The following is a 14,334-nucleotide window of genomic DNA, read 5'->3' as shown; positions in this document are numbered from 1 at the left end:
CAGGAATTTCCTTTCCCTGGCAGGAAAGAATTTGAAATGAGCCAGCTGAATTCCAAGATAGAAGATGAACAAGCTATTGTGATGCAGCTGCAGAAGAAGATCAAGGAGCTTCAGGTCAGCTCGCTTCTTTCTTGTATATCTTAGAATGAGTTTCTCTGTGCCTCACTGAATGGCTTTGCAGAAACTTCATGGCTAGCTGCAGCTCTGCTTTGACCCCCAAAGTAGTGCAACTTGGTAGCTTCCCAGAAGATTCTTTTCCTCTCAGGATGCTTGCTCTATAGTGGTTCCTTCCCAGCAGCAGGACATCCGATCACAAAATGCTAGCGGTTTGACGCAAGGCAGAAAGGCTCTGGTGATCTGTATTAAGCAAATATTATTGTTCCAAACCATGGATCTGAGGGTGGATGCTGGGGAGGAGTTCAGCAGTGACAACCATTGATTTGAAATTCAGAAGGGCTTAAATGCACAGGAAATTTTCAACAGAGACGAAAAGGCCAAATGAAGTCACCACATTCCAAACAAAATGTCTTGACTCAAAACATCAGCTCTGGGTTTTTTGGTAAATAAAGAACATTTACATAACTTGGGTGTGAAGCGTAAATTGGTCAAAATAACTTTCACAAAAAAGACTGCTCGAGATGAATATTTGCTGCTCATGGAATTCTACACACTGCTGTATTTGCTATCCTGCCTTAACACTCCTAGAGAGCAGTCACTTCAGTCACAGAGCTCTTAAAATGGGAACAGAGTCCACTTCGATGACAATTTGTTGCTACTACTCCAACTATCAAGTAACTTCTCTCATGTTCTTCAGCTGAATGTCAAGTACGTAAGTATCAGATCAATGCACTTGATCTAAATATCTTGAACTAGAGCTTGGAGAGCAATCTACTGTGAGAAAGACATGATACATCATCCTTACTCTAGCTCAGGATTTGAGATACTGGCACAAATGGGCCAGTCCTTTCGCTGCTGTGCTTCCACCTGTGTTGTAAACTGTGGGCTGGCAGAGGGTTTAACAATCTGTAGGGTGCTTCATGGTCTTCTGGTGGGAATCATCATGAAGGTGACTCAAAAGTGCTCATGTCTCTTTGGTAGGCTCGTATAGAAGAACTAGAAGAGGAGTTGGAAGCAGAAAGAGCTGCTCGAGCCAAGGTGGAAAAGCAGAGATCAGATTTGGCCCGAGAGCTGGAGGAATTAAGTGAGAGACTTGAGGAGGCTGGAGGAGCCACAGCTGCCCAGCTGGAGATGAACAAGAAACGTGAGGCAGAGTTCCTGAAGCTGCGGAGGGACCTTGAGGAGGCCACACTGCACTACGAAGCCACAGCAGCCACTCTGAGGAAGAAGCATGCAGACAGCGTGGCTGAGATGGGGGAGCAACTGGACAACCTGCAGCGGGTCAAGCAGAAACTGGAAAAGGAGAAAAGTGAGCTGAAGATGGAAGTGGATGATCTGTCATCGAACATGGAGCAGATGGCCAAGGGAAAAGTAAGGGTCCTGAGGCTTACCAAAATCCCAAAGGTTAAGCTAAGGCTGATCTGAAAGTTTCCCAGGATACCTGGTAGGGTGGGAGTGTTTTAGAAGGTGGTGTCTTGCAATTTGAGGGTGCTTCTGTGCACGGTGTTCCCCCTTCCCCAGCTGGCAGTATATCCCCTAATTACCTGGAGATGGAACAGCAGTTGAGATGGCCTGTCTAAAACAAGTAGTGCATCTCCAGTCCCAGACATACTGTTTATCCATGTATCTCAAAGCACAAAACTGCGTCACTTAAATTATGTTTTCCCAGGCTGGTGATGACTGAGGTGATGCCATCCAAGGCAGAGTACCTCCCATCCTAAGAGAGTCCTCTCAGATCCTGACCTTGGTTCACAGTTTTGACCCAAGTTAGCAAGGAGTGCAAAGCAAAGGCTTGCATGACCACCATGCGTATATTTACTTCCAACGGCTAAACTGTGGATTTTGTTTCCTGAGTAGATAGTCTACTAAGACTTCAGAGCACTCTAAAGAGTTATTTCAGAACAAGTGAAGAAAAGAAATTTCAGTATTCTGAGAGTTAGTCATCAAACTCAATTTACGATATATGGCAAATAAAGCGGAATCAGTAGAGCAATTTTCATTGGAGGTGATTTTCCCATCTAGCAATTATGATGCTGTGCCTGAACTTCATAGGCACGTGATCGCTTTTGAAGCTCTTGCAGAGTCTTTTTTACATTGGTGCTTCCATTCAGAATGCAGTTCAGGGAAAACAAATAAGGAAGATGGTCTGATGGGAAGTCCCCTGACCTGGGACTGTAGACACAAGGCTTGGAGACACAAGACATTCCCTGCTCCATTGCTGTGATATTCGTGTCTTTGTTATTTGCCAATTCTCTGAAATACAAACAAACAAACAAAAAAGGATACATTGGGAAGGCTGTGGGTTCCAAAAAGCTGCCTGGAGCCTACAGCTTTGTCTTTTCTCCTGATTCCTATCAGGCAAATGCAGAGAAACTTTGTCGTACTTATGAAGACCATCTGAACGAGGCAAAAACTAAACTGGATGAAATGACTCGCCTCATGAATGACCTCACTACTCAGAAGACAAAACTCCAGAGTGAGAATGGTACGTGCATGTTCAGCCCAGATAGACTGTTTCTCAGTAATTTATCAGGTGTGTCTCAGCAGAGCATTGTGCTATGGAATCTGCTGAGGATTGCTGAACGGAGCAACAGCTTTGCGTCTTTTGACATCTGATCTTCAATATTTGCATAACCTTGATGGAGGGACCTTGCCTTGGAGTAGCTTTTAAAACAAAACTATAACCATATTTACCAGCCTACTTTGATACCATTTCATGAGCTGAAACGGATGTGCTGGCTAGGTACCCAGTTTCAGGAACAAGACATATACATCTATCTTGCAATGCTAAAGGGAAGATGAAGGAGTTGGCACACTGTTGCTGTCTGCATGAATACGATCTTCCACAGCATGACCTTGGGCATTGCACTCTAGAAGATGCTCACATCTGACCAAAAATACCACATATCCTCTAATACCACATACTTTTTCAGCCAGAGTAGTACTATTTAATTTCTTCATCCTCATGAGATATCACCATTCTGTGTATTTTCAAAGACATATTTTTTATTTCCTTTGTGTTTTCTCATGAGTTTTATGTATTCCTATAAGGCTGCAGTTTCCACCTTGCAGTGATGCCCTTCTTGTGACAAATGAAGTTTTCCTTATATATCCCTTTGCTCTGTACTTTGATCATTGTGAGGTTCTCAAGGTGCTTTGCAGCCCTCTGAAAAGAAGTCTGTGGAAAAGCAGTATAAAGTAGTGAAGAAAAGTATAAACAAAACCAGCTATAACTGTATGTGAAAGCAAGCATCAGTCTAGTCTGATCCATGAGCTGAACTAAAATTGAGAAATCAAGGTAATGGCAGTAAAAAAAAAAAAAAAAAATTAAAAACACTCAAACCACAAAACCCACAGAAAATCCCCAAACAAACAAACAACAATGAAGGAAAACTATCCTGGTGAAGTGTCTGGTGTTACAGCTTTGGAAGAAGCTTCACAAAAGGTCAGCCACAATCACTCTTAGTTCTTTTCTTCAGCTGAATTGGACAGGTGGGACTTTGATTGTGGCTGGGACTTTGGCATTTCATTATCTTACTTTTAAATCCGGTGGCAGGTGAATTTATAAGGCAACTTGAAGAGAAGGAGTCACTGATAAGTCAGCTGTCCCGGGGGAAAACATCGTTTACACAGCAGATTGAAGAACTTAGGAGACAGCTAGAAGAGGAAACCAAGGTAATGCTTTGACTGTGTTCCATTTATTGAAACAGAATAGGGGAAGCTGTTCGTGTTCATTTGTAGCCTGGATAAAAGCTGAAATAAGTCACAAGAGTGAGAATGCCTCCTGGTAATTGTACTGATATATGTTCCTGACGTTGAGGCAAGCAGGATAGCCAAAATCTCAGATTTTGCATGTTAAAAGTTTGGGTGCTTCTCCAAAGGCGTTAAATTATGTTCGGTCTTGATAGCTTCCTCAGCATGTCACCAATTAGGGATGACCTCAAACACTTCTTACCTGACTTGACCTGTATTGTTAAGGCCAGAGGCAAAAAGTAAAAAAGTCTTAAGCCTCCATTCGAATTTCCAGGAGCTCTTTGTTTGGGACTTGCCATACGTAACCCTGCAATGCTTTCTATCCCTGCAGTCCAAAAATGCCCTGGCTCATGCCCTGCAAGCAGCCAGGCATGACTGTGATCTCTTGAGGGAGCAGTATGAGGAGGAGCAAGAAGCCAAGGCAGAGCTGCAGCGGGCTCTTTCCAAGGGGAATGCAGAAGTAGCACAGTGGAGAACAAAGTATGAGACTGATGCCATTCAGAGAACTGAGGAGCTGGAAGATGCCAAGTAAGTGGATGACGTGGGCTTCACCGTGCCCTTAGCTGGCACGACTGTACTCCCCGGGACTTGTTATCAGACTACGGAAATAGGGCAGCCTGGATGGAAAGATTGCTGTAGCTCATTGCTCTAATTTCTGTCTGTCCTTCTTCTGTTCTTTTCATTGTTTGTGCATGTCTGTTTGTTGAGTTCTCGTCCATGGGATAGTGGATGTGGATACTAGGGCTTATTTAAGAACCAACAAGATTAGATTACTCTGCTTGGTTATCTCACACACTCATTTGCTTTGTCCTGGCTTAGTGCTATGTTCCCTCAGTTTTGACTTCCCTTCTGAGCAGGAAAGTGATGGCTGCCCCAGGGAGGTAGGGCAGAAAGTCATATTGGCTCATGCTGTGCAGCTGCTCCCAGTTACCCCTTTCAGGCATTATTGGGCAAGGCCTCTGCACATCTCTGATCTGCAGGATCTTCCCCCACTTCCAGTGTATTTTCTCCTTCTAGTATCTAGCATTCTTCTTTCTGCACTCTCCTTTCTTTCCAGGACCTCTTTTTGCTAGGACTCCCAGCCCTCTGTTTTCCCCATCTAAATAGTCTATGAACAAAAGCCCAAGGTGTGACCAGCCTCCTAAATGGTGGTTCTGTTTCATGTATCTTAACTGGAGTAACATGACCCTTTCATTTCAAGTCTTGCCAAAATTTACAACCAGCCCATACTGGTTACAGCTAGCCAGTAGCAAGCTGCTGCTTGAGAGCACAGAAGCTCAATTTGAAAAATTCACACATGCACAAAGTTATCTGCCATATGTCAGCATTCATAATTTAAGCTGGGGTTTTTGCCTATCATAGTCCCTTCTCTTTAGAGGTTTGATTTTCCCCTCCCTTTGCCTTGCCTCTCCAGTTCTCCCTTTCAAATCTGATTTATTTAGATACTGCTTTGGTGCCAGCTTTTCTAGATAACATGGCAGTGGTGGCACCCAGTAATTTTACTGTCTCTTCCCACCTGGTAGGAAGAAGCTTGCCGCTCGCCTGCAAGAAGCTGAGGAAGCAATTGAAGCAGCCAATGCCAAGTGTTCTTCTCTGGAAAAGACAAAGCACAGGCTGCAGAATGAGCTGGAAGATATGATGATTGACCTGGAGAAGGCCAACTCAGCAGCTGCCTCCCTGGACAAGAAGCAGCGTGGATTTGACAAGATGATCAATGACTGGAAGCAGAAGTACGAAGAGTCACAAGCTGAGCTGGAGGCTTCCCAGAAGGAGGCCCGTGGCCTTAGCACTGAGCTCTTCAAGCTGAAGAATGCCTATGAGGAGACACTGGACCACTTGGAGACGTTGAAAAGGGAAAATAAGAACCTCCAAGGTAGGCTTCATTCAGGCCCTGCATCCAGCAAGAGAGCCAGGCCAGTGGACAGCTGAAGGGATCAAGGTGCCCTGCAGCAGCTGTGAGGAAAGTTGTTTATCTTATTCTTGAGATTAGCTTTCTGATGTGTTTGGAGGTGCTAACTGATGCCAGTAATTAAGGTTTTGAGCATAGAAATCGGTATGACCAGAGGAAAGCAGGCTTTCCTTTGCCCATCTGCCAATGAAGCTCACTGGCAGAGATGCCATTCTCAGGGGAAGAACAAGAAAGATGGTGGAGGTGCAGCAGAAGAAGCTTAGACAGCTCCCAAAGCAGAGCACAGTGTTGCTAGCCTGCAGATCACAGATAAAACCTAAACCACCATAACCACTTCAAAAAGCACTTTCAAGTCGGTCAGGTAAAAAAATTGCTGTAATTGAAAGTAAGGCAACGCTTGTGTACAGGTGAGCCCTTGAGGTAGCAGTTTGAGGCACAGGTCCTGTATTCACGCTCCATGAATTGCAGCATGTTTGGGACACTCAGATCACTGATTCCATCCATCCTTTTTTGTTTCAGAGGAGATTTCTGATCTGACCAATCAGATCAGTGAAGGAAACAAGAACCTCCATGAAATAGAAAAAACAAAGAAACAAATTGAACAAGAGAAGTCAGAAGTTCAGCTGGCTCTGGAAGAAGCAGAGGTAAGGAAAGAAATCACATAGGAAGAGAAAAGGATGTCTTTATCACAATTTTCGTTCCTTTTTCATCCTCTCAGCAACATGACCAACATGGTATGGATCGTTAGCAAGCGCCAACTCTTTGCACCCAGCTCCTCTGGCCTTGCTAGCCACTGTTTTCAAGAGTGACTGCTGACCTTTGGAGATGTCAGCTCTAAGATCATCAGTGGAAGCCCTTTCAAAGGAGGTGCCTTGTAGATTTTGGGGGTTTGTTATTGGATTCTTTTTTCCCTTTTTCAGGAAGCTTAGAAATCTTCAGCCCACCTCCTGAAAATCCAGTCCTTGCTCACTTTGGCATAGAATATTTCAGTCTTTCAGGAAACAGGAGCTGCTGAGAATTATGGTCTTATACTATTTTATCAGATATTTCTGTTGTCTAGTCTCCAACAGCAAATTCGCTGTTTCCTGGTTTTGAGAATAAGAAAACAAACTTTATCATGACTTTGAATTTTATAAGGTCTCAGCTATTGTGTTAGATACAGCAGCCTGCTTAAAAAACATGGTAGTAGTCTCAGAAACTAAATGAAAACAGGCCATTTAGAAAATCTTTGACTCGCAACGGAAGTTTGGTAAAGACATTTCACATCACTGCATTACTTTCTACAGCAACGAGTATGCACAAGTATACCCAAGCGGGATGCCTCATGCCAGTTCCCAGAAACAAACCAACAACACAGAACAAGCCAACTGGCAATCCTGGTGATTCACTTAAAGGGCTCAGTTGTCAGTTTCTCTGAAAGCTTGGTGCATCACAAAGCTAAGAAGGGTTGTAGGTGTTGCTGGCTAAAGGCAATACAGAACATCGCAAAGGTTCTTCAGTGAAGGTTGCAAATCTTTTGAATTGTACTCTAAATATCTGCTAAACCCAACATCACCCAGTGACAGGGATCCATTTACACTGTAAATACTGTGCAATTTCTTTTGTCTGTTACAGGATGCTTTATACATTGCAGGGATTTCACAGCCAAACAAACAGGTGTCACGATCAGAGCAGAGGAAAGAGCATGCCTTTCTTCCAAGAGCTCTGAGATGTTGGAGAGTGATTACATGCTCTGTCAATAAATGTCTCTTGCTAAAAAGAATACATCAGTTCTTGAGGGATTTAAGGGGCACACTTTACTTTCCTGGACTGTCTGGAATGGCTTCCTAAAGCTCAGTGATATTAGGAACTAACAAAAGTAAAGTGGTGATGTATCTTATTTTAATCGTGAAGGAAATTGTTTAATGCAGATTTCCTCCCTTCCTTGTGAATTTGGGTCTCTGGCAGTCACCACTGGTGACACAGTACTTCTGTGTATTGTTCCCTTTAATACATTGTGGCTTCTTGGCATGAAGTGTGCATTCAACTGACCTGCACCTGTTGCATGATGGCTGGAGACTTGTACAGGATTTTGTACAGCTTTGTCTTCAGAACCTCCATTCTGTCTCCATCTTCTCTTGAGGGAAGTATAGCTAAGCCTGCGCAATTCTACCCTCCAGAGATCACTTCCAAAATACATGATGTTCAGTTCTGTGCTTTCTTTCCCTATTTGACGTGAGCAGCAAAAAGACAGAATGCCACCGAGCCTGGTTTATGCCAGACCTGGAAGTCAGAGGCCCTGTTATGTCACTATTGTCATCTTAGTTCTTGACTTCCATGTATGAGAGAAATGTAAAAATATAAAAAACCACATAGGATCAAATCTCCCTTGTTTCACAGACTTGTCTTCATGTTAATTGGAAAGAGCAGACTGAGTATCTTTGCATTTTGTCATATAGAGCTGATACCTGTTACTTCTTTCCTTGAAGTCACATTGCCTCATAAGGTTGTGTAATCGCAAGGATTTCAAAACTTCATGATTTGGAGAGATCTTCGTAAGCTCAGGGGTTTGTGGACACCTTCACCCTCCCAACAACAATCTTGTGTTAGCTTTTGCCTATTCCTTACAAGCCCATGCGTTTCTGGAGGGTGTCTACACAGGCGTGTGGAGCGAGGGACATCTGTGGATATCAAAACCATGCAGACAGGGCCTAAGGTGGTTTGGGTTTGTTTTTCTTGTGAGCTGTTGACAATTTGTCCTCAGAGGATCTGGCTGCTCAGTTTTCCAACTGCCAAGTTGCATTAGAAGGAAAGTAAATGCACTGTTTTGCCATATAAGCTGCTCATGTCTTTGCCTCTAGAGAGAGGTAGGGGAAAACAGTGCTATCGGGAACAGGAAGAAAAGAGTGAAGGGATCATCTTTGTGCGGCAGTTTATGATTAAAAAAAATTGCAACTCTCGGCCTTGGCACTTTCTATTTCAGGGAGCTTTGGAGCATGAAGAAAGTAAGACCCTTCGTTTTCAGCTTGAACTTTCTCAGCTTAAAGCAGAGTTTGAAAGGAAACTGTCAGAAAAGGAAGAAGAAATGGAAAATATAAGGTATTGTGCAGAAAGCAGCATGTTTTTTTTAACAGGAAAATCTTAAAGGACCAGAAATATTCTCAAGACCCAAGCCAGTCAAACACTCTACTCGTGGTTACTCCAGCACAGGCTGATACCGTCTGTATCAGTAACCAAAACGGCTCTGGTTATTTGCCAAAGGGTAGTCCTACCACATTACTATTCCTCAGTTCAAGCGTTCCTGTCAGTTCAGTCTCTATCAGCATACACTTAAGCCCACCATACATATCCCACAGCAGCTGCAACGCAACTGAGTGCAGACCAAGGGCTGCTAAGTCCCTACGTTTACAGTATGGAGACAAGTCTAGAGACCTACCTTCTCCTAATCCTCTAGGATGGCTGTCTCCCAAGGGAAATTGCAGGCGAAATCAGCCATACTACCTCAGTGGTGCTCAAACCTATGTCATCCAAAGGCAATCTTTACCTCTGCATTTAGTTAATTTATGCAGTTATAGCTACACTGATTACAAGAGGATGTGAAGACCTTGCCACTACACGTACACCAGTTAAGCAGTGAGAATTGCAGAGGTACAGAAAGTATGAATACAAAAGGAGAGAAACTTGCAGGTGGAAGGGATAAACAGAAAAAATGGAAAGCAATTGAATGACAGAAGGAGGATGTCATTTGTCTCTCCTCTCCACTTCATCACTAACTTTAGTCTGAAGAGTTACTCTTAAAATGGTGCTGGGGCATATTTCCAGCAATTCGTATGCAGTCCTTCAGAAAACTCTTGCCTTGGATTAGTCAGTGTTGCAACACTATTAATCCAAGAACTATGTCATCATTTGTTTGCAGGCTAAAGGGTGGGGAAGGGAAGGTCCAAGGCCCAAGGTTCAAAGATTGATATGTTAATTTTTTCAAAAACAAATAATGTTTTGGTCTTTTCAGATACTATCTTCTGATGTCCTGCAGATGTCTGGATTACAGAGGTCTCAGAACAAGCTATCCTATTTAATGCTTTATGCCTCAGCTTCATTATGCATGTTTTGACGCTAAGTTGTTCAGCAGTCATGTTGTGTCATTTCCTGGGAATATAGGGCACAGTTCAGCATCTTGCCAAAACCATAAAGCCCTCAAGGTTTTTCTTGCTGACTCAGTGATTTCCCAGAACTCCTCCGCTTTCAGCAAAACTTGGCCTGCAGTGAGATAAATATTTCCTTGTGTGAGTCATATTCTATGCTTTGAGTTACCATCTGGTTGTAAGAGAGGAAAACTTTCATCATAGGGCTTGACCGTTATAGAGTCAAGAAATTAAGCACCTGTCTGTATCTGTTTTGTGATCTTCAAACTGACACTAAGCTGCCTTCCACATAAGCTGTTCATTTAGGTGGGCTTAATCTCTTCTCACTGTAGATGTCCGTAACATAGACTTCGGTTGCTGAATTACTCCTTTTACAACTGAGCATAAGAAAAGTGTTTCAACACCTACTTTAAGACAAAATAAATTGTAGCTTATTCATGCCATTTACTATAAAGTTCACCTTGAGTAATTAGCTTAGAATGTAGCTGCCTACCTTCAGTTTGATTAATCCCCTTCAGTAATGCCTTCATAAAAAGGCCGAGATCCCTACAGTACACGCTACTGGATGTAAAACATCCCAGTGAATGATTTAGTGAAGACTTAGTAAATGACTGCTAAGCTTGAAGTGCTTCTTGTTAGGTTCAAACCTGCACTTGCTTGAGTTTGCAAGAGATCTGAGAGAAGTCCTTGCTCCAATATTGCCCAATGAAATGTGGGAGGAGGATGGTATAGGTGCTTACAGATCAGGAGTTAGCTGAGGGTGTGAAGCACACCAGCTGGTGAGATGGCAGTGAGGCACTAGAAACCTGTGCTATGTATGTCATTCAGAAATATACTTCACTTTCTGGAAATTAGACACTTCCAGAAAGTGAAGTACCACTGCATATAGTTCTACATTCCTGTGCAGAGAGGAAAATTACTCCATTCACTCTTGTCCTTTTCAGGAGAAATCAGCAACGTGCCATAGATTCACTGCAGTCCACCCTCGACTCTGAAGCCCGGAGCAGAAATGAGGCTATCCGGCTCAAGAAGAAGATGGAAGGAGACCTCAACGAGATGGAAATCCAGCTCAGTCATGCTAACAGGCATGCTGCAGAAGCAACAAAGTCAACACGTGGCTTGCAAATGCAAATAAAGGTACTCTGAGAGCTGCTAGTCCCAAGTAACCAATAGTAGTTGCAGGCTAGGTTTTATTAGCACAGAGCAGAACAGCAATGATGATGGTAATTAAAAGAGAAGCTAGTCCCAAGGATGTGCAGGGAAATCCCTTAGTGATTATGTCTGGTGTGAGAGAATACTGTAATATGGATTTCTTCCAAGACTTGCATACAAGCTGGATGAGATCCAGTCATAAAACCCTTGCTAGTTGCAGCCTCCTGCAGGGGCAGAAAGCTACAGCACGATGAATCGAAAACTTATGATTTTCTTGTTAGCTTGCAAATCCTTTAAAAGTGGTAAGCAAGTCAGTTGACTGCAGTACAGGTAGTGTGTGCATATTCAGCTTTGTTGTTTGCTTCAACATTTGTAATAGGTTTTTTTTTTTTAAAAAAAAAAAGTGCTTTGCCAAGATACCTCTTAAGTCAACACCTCTCCCACACCTGAGCAGCTAGTTCTGCCTCAGGCAGAACCACAAGCTCTCACAAATTCGAACACAGAGGTTTTTCCCCCATTGTGACACATACCACAAATGCTGTTCAGCATACAGTTTGGAGAAAGCCTTTATCCAATAAAGAAGCTCTGAAATTCTTTGTGGACTGCATGCAACCTTTGCAATCTGGGATCCTCTTACGTAGCACAGCAACTTGAAGTAAGAGTTGCACTTGTAAAAAACTCAAATATCTGTTTTGCTATAGGAGCTTCAGGTGCAGCTGGATGACTTGGGACATGTGAATGAAGATCTGAAGGAGCAGCTGGCAGTCTCTGACAGGAGGAACAATCTTCTCCAGTCAGAGCTGGATGAGCTGAGGGCTTTGCTGGACCAGACTGAACGAGGGAGGAAGGTGGCAGAGCATGAACTGCTGGAAGCCACTGAACGTGTGAACCTGCTTCACACTCAGGTTGGCTTTTTCCGTGCTTTCTCCCTCACTGCACTGGGTTGAACTGAGCCTTGTCTATAAAGCACTGACAGTTTGTCTATGGCCATTATAAGGCAGACACACCTTGCCCTCCTTCAAGGGAGACAATGAGGGAGGGGAAGTAAGTCACTCTGTAGATATGTCACCTCACTTCCTTCAGGTTAGCTGGAATTGATGATTCACCCAACTGCTTTAAACAGTTTCCAGAAAAGGTTAGGATGGAAGATAACAAGAGTAAATTTTATTTCTTTCCTTCTTCCATACTGTAAAACCGGTTTCCTGCTTTAGTTAAGCCATGCCTGGGGTGGTGAGGCATTCCTCTGGAGAAGCAATGCAGGTCATGTTTTTTATGAAGGTTGCTGACATTATTCAGTGATGAAAACTGCAGAAGCTGGGTGCATTGAGTACAATAGGTGTATACAATAGGTGTACTGTGCAGGGCAGGAAACTATTCCATAAGAACGTGCTCTCTGCCATGTCACGGGTCTTCACAAAGACAGGATTTTGGACTTTGTCAAGATCAACACTGCAGTTTTTACAGGGTCATGGAGGGGCATGTCCTGACACGCCAGCATTTTTTCTACAAAACCAAAGCTTCTCTTCACTAAATAATAGTCAGAAATAAATGAAAATGTGCTACAGGCTGGCAATGTTTTGCATTGTTTCCTCCATTCTTTTTTAATCACCTCATTGACTAACTGATTACAGATCATTAGTTTTCCAAAAGGAACTGCCTTATTCGTTCTTCTATTTCACTCTATTGCTTATTATTTTATCTGAATCAAAATCTGAATATTCACAGCTTTGAGAGTATTTTTAATATTTCCTCAGTCTAAAACTACATATGCTAATAAAGGCCAGCCCTTCCCTCATACCTGGATCTCCCTTCCCAAACACTGCTCTGAGTAACTCAGGAGTTGCAAAAATCAGTAAGCCTTGGTGTGCTATGGTATTTCGAGGAAATAAGTTAATTATGTTAGTCTCTAATCACCATTTTTCCTCCTTTTCCACTGTTCCTTTTGGGGAAAACTTAATAAAAGAACACAAGCCTGATCAACCAAAAGAAGAAGCTGGAGGGTGACATTTCCCAGATGCAGAATGAAGTCGAGGAATCGATCCAGGAGTGCCGGAACGCAGAGGAAAAAGCCAAGAAAGCAATCACAGATGTAAGTGGGCTGGTCCCTTGCTCACTTTTTTTCAGTATCATAATGCCTTAGGACAGCCAAGAAAATATTTCCCAGGTCACCGTTTCTGTGCTTGTTACAAAGCTCATATATCCAAAGTGCTCCACAGTTATCTGAAGGTAACTGATGAAACTACAAAATAAAACAAGCTAGAGATAAAAAAAAGGAAGAATTTTTTCCTGATGTTTATGTTTTGGCTTCGTTTGTTTTGTTGGGGTTTTCTCGCCCCAAGAATGCAGTTTCCACTGACCCTCAAAGTCGCGGGTCATGTCACCTTTGAATCAGGTAAATCATACACCTGGAGAGGCTAAACCAGTTCAGATTGAACTAGCGCTAACTGATAGAATCTGTTGAAATAGAATCTGATGTGAGAAACAAAATTACTGAATCCCAGATGAGGTACCCTAGAACCAGGTGTCTGTCGGAAAAACATGAGGCCTAAGATCCCAGGAGGAGAGCCGGAGTGCATTCTTCCTCTAGGGAAGACATAATTTGGGCAGATACAGTTCATTTCCCACAGACCTGGAGGAATCCATGTCTTCAGAGTTACCAACATCATACCAACAGATAAAATGAAAGGTAAAACCGGAGGCTTCTGTAGTTACGTGTCTGGAGCATCTAGACAAAGCTATTCCTGTAATGTGGGCTTTACTGCTTCTCTGCTGACAGCACTATTACTGCCTGCCAGAGAGAGGCTGCTAATTGTCCTTGATTCAGCTCCAGCCTGGATTGCAACGACTGCTGTCTTCTGATGATCTCTTAGTGATGGGTACGAAATCTGTAAATGGCTCTTGGTGGCAGGCACAAACACCAAAGCAGGAATCAGCTAATTGGCACCCTTGTTACCTGCCTTACAGAACAGCCAGGGACTATGTAAGATGTTGAGGCTGAGGTTTCTATCCCAGCACAGATTGCAGAAACTGCTCTGCTCTTACAGCCACTCAAGAAGCTCTCGCCTGTGGCTGTGCAGGTAAATGGTAAATCTGTCTGCCACCTGTTTTAAGCTACTACCTTCCAAACACCAAGATTAGATTGTGAATAAATTCTACATGAAATGTCTGTAGTGAACGGTACAGTCTTACCTGTAGGCATTATAAATAAGGACATGATATTATAGTACAGATACTAAAAAAAAAAAGGGGGGGGGGGGGTGTGTGGGGACTGGGAGTAAGAAT

At 43.1% G+C, this 14,334-nt stretch overlaps 1 protein-coding gene across 1 annotated transcript in view; it reads left to right on the top strand.

Annotated features, from left to right (window-relative positions):
- The window catches only part of LOC104488909 (myosin heavy chain, cardiac muscle isoform), a 45,677-nt gene that overhangs the window by 26,378 nt on the left and 4,965 nt on the right, over positions 1-14,334 (top strand). Inside the window, exons 27-37 of the mRNA XM_010131004.1 lie at positions 24-114; positions 1,099-1,488; positions 2,476-2,602; positions 3,674-3,792; positions 4,202-4,398; positions 5,394-5,743; positions 6,299-6,423; positions 8,742-8,857; positions 10,845-11,037; positions 11,754-11,957; positions 13,016-13,141. Coding sequence (XP_010129306.1) covers positions 24-114; positions 1,099-1,488; positions 2,476-2,602; positions 3,674-3,792; positions 4,202-4,398; positions 5,394-5,743; positions 6,299-6,423; positions 8,742-8,857; positions 10,845-11,037; positions 11,754-11,957; positions 13,016-13,141 — 2,038 coding nt within the window. The remainder of the gene's footprint in view (positions 1-23; positions 115-1,098; positions 1,489-2,475; positions 2,603-3,673; positions 3,793-4,201; positions 4,399-5,393; positions 5,744-6,298; positions 6,424-8,741; positions 8,858-10,844; positions 11,038-11,753; positions 11,958-13,015; positions 13,142-14,334) is intronic.

Source organism: Buceros rhinoceros, unplaced genomic scaffold, assembly GCF_000710305.1.
Source record: "Buceros rhinoceros silvestris isolate BGI_N320 unplaced genomic scaffold, ASM71030v1 scaffold5892, whole genome shotgun sequence".
Taxonomy (NCBI): Eukaryota; Metazoa; Chordata; class Aves; order Bucerotiformes; family Bucerotidae; genus Buceros; species Buceros rhinoceros.
The sequence above is the reverse complement of the archived record's forward strand: the minus strand, read 5'-3'. Positions and strand labels throughout refer to the sequence as shown.